Below are 1,947 nucleotides of genomic sequence, written 5' to 3' on the forward strand. Positions count from 1 at the left end.
ATTTATTTTATTTCAGCATATTATGGGGGTACAGATGTTTAGGTTACGTATGTTGCCCTTGCCCCCACTCCCCCCCTAAGTCCAAGTTTCAAATACGTACATTCTTCGGGTGGCCAAGGACCATTTTAAAGAGTCTTTGCAACTCTCCTATTATTCTAATCCGAAATGGAATATAATTCAAAAAATCAAGTGAGAAAATAAGACAGGTAACTGGGAAAAAGATAGTGAAGTTAATATGAGACTCCTTGTAAGATCATATAGTATAATAATAATACAGAGTATTGACCTTCTTGCAAAAAAATGACGTATTACCATGGTCAATATACACTCTCCAGCTCCCCCAGTAACCAAACCCCACATTTTACCTGTTTGTTTATGTCCAAAATCAAAGCCTGATGTTTCTTTTCAGCTTCCTGAAGCTGTAGCTGGTATTCAGCTACTTCTTCTTTCACTTTCCTTTCCTTTTCTACCTGGTCTTTGTGCATACAGTCCAAACTCTTCTTCAAGTCACCATTTTCTAACATGAGCTCCTTCAATTGACCCTAAACAGAAAAGTAGTAAAATCATATTTTTGCCTCCCCATTGTTAAGAACCTAGATACATATCTTTAGGAAATAATGAGTACTATGGGAAAGAAAAAATTGTTTATGGGTAAAAATCTATAGTGCTCTAAAATCCTTAGCACGTATTCACTTTAAATTGTAATTTCACCTCCAGTGATGCTTTCCTGTGCTCCAGCCCAAATGCCCCCAAGGTCCCATCCACAGAGACTAGACTCTTTCTAAAAACTCCATTTCAACTAAACCACTCTGGGACCATACCAGAGTTTAAATAAACTATGCTTCCAACTTAGTTTATTTAAGGTCTTCCATTGTAACAATTCCTCGCCCTCCCAAAAAAAACAACAACAACCTCAAAACCAAGCCCCCCCGGAACTAATTTTGTCTTCCTTGACCAGCTGAGACCCGTGTTCTATCACTATAAGAATTACCTGCCAAATGCCCTCAACTCTTTCGCTCCTCCCTTTGCTGTGAAGGACAGGCAAAACCCCAGCCCTGGAGGCGTCTGTCTCTTCCATGCCTGACCCCAGCAGCTGTTTCTGCATGCGTTTCTACATATGTGGCACCCATTTCCTCATCACTCTTCAGCCCGCTGCACTTGGTTCTGTCCCAGCTCCTTCCGAATAGCTTCTCGTGGCACCATCAACCTCCACGCTGCAAATTCAAGGCATGCTCTCCCGAGCTCATCTCACCAACCTCCAAGTAGTGTCCGGTGCTGCTGACCCCCGCTTCCTTCAAGACACTCCTTCCTCTGGACTTCTAGACCATGACGTTCCCTTGGTTTGCCTCATCGAGACTTCCCAGTTTTCTTTGCTCGCTCTTCTTCCTGCATCTCACTTTGTGTGCTGGAGTCCCTCTGGGCTAGGCCCGGAGCCACCTTCTCTTCTCCACCTGTGCTTTCTACTGTTCTCATAATCTCTAGATACTCCCTAAATGTGGGACTAGCCTAATTAATATTCCTGCCCTAAACCTTCCGTAGCCTTCCTACCCACCCAATCTTTTCTCATGTCATTATCCCTCTGGCTCCAACCACAATGGCTTCCTTTCAATTTCCAAAAAATACCAAGATCTTTCTCATCCCAGAGCTGTCACCACACTGCTCTCTAGACCTAGAAGGCTCCTTCCTCTGCCCAGTCTTTGCATGGCTGACCCCTCATCCTGCAGGTGACATCCTCTGACCACCCTACCTAAAGTAGTTTATTCCCTATCCCCACAGCATCACCTTCACTTCTCAATTATTCTGCAGCAAAGAATCTAATTTGTTTCCTTTATAGCACTTACCAGTTTGTTATGTTATCCATTCCCTATTTCATGATTTTTTGTGTGTCAAGACTGTGAGCTGTATGACTACAGGAACCTCAGGATAGGTTAGGGGTTCAACAATCTA

General features: G+C 43.3%; 1 protein-coding gene across 1 annotated transcript in view; it reads right to left on the reverse strand.

Moving 5' to 3' along the window:
• CENPF (centromere protein F, 350/400kDa) overlaps nucleotides 1-1,947 on the reverse strand; it is a 62,546-nt gene that overhangs the window by 16,197 nt on the left and 44,402 nt on the right. Inside the window, exon 13 of the mRNA XM_012638319.1 lies at nucleotides 366-542. Coding sequence (XP_012493773.1) covers nucleotides 366-542 — 177 coding nt within the window. The remainder of the gene's footprint in view (nucleotides 1-365; nucleotides 543-1,947) is intronic.

The sequence above is a fragment of the Propithecus coquereli genome, unplaced genomic scaffold (genome assembly GCF_000956105.1).
Source record: "Propithecus coquereli isolate 6110/MARCELLA unplaced genomic scaffold, Pcoq_1.0 Scaffold129, whole genome shotgun sequence".
Taxonomy (NCBI): Eukaryota; Metazoa; Chordata; class Mammalia; order Primates; family Indriidae; genus Propithecus; species Propithecus coquereli.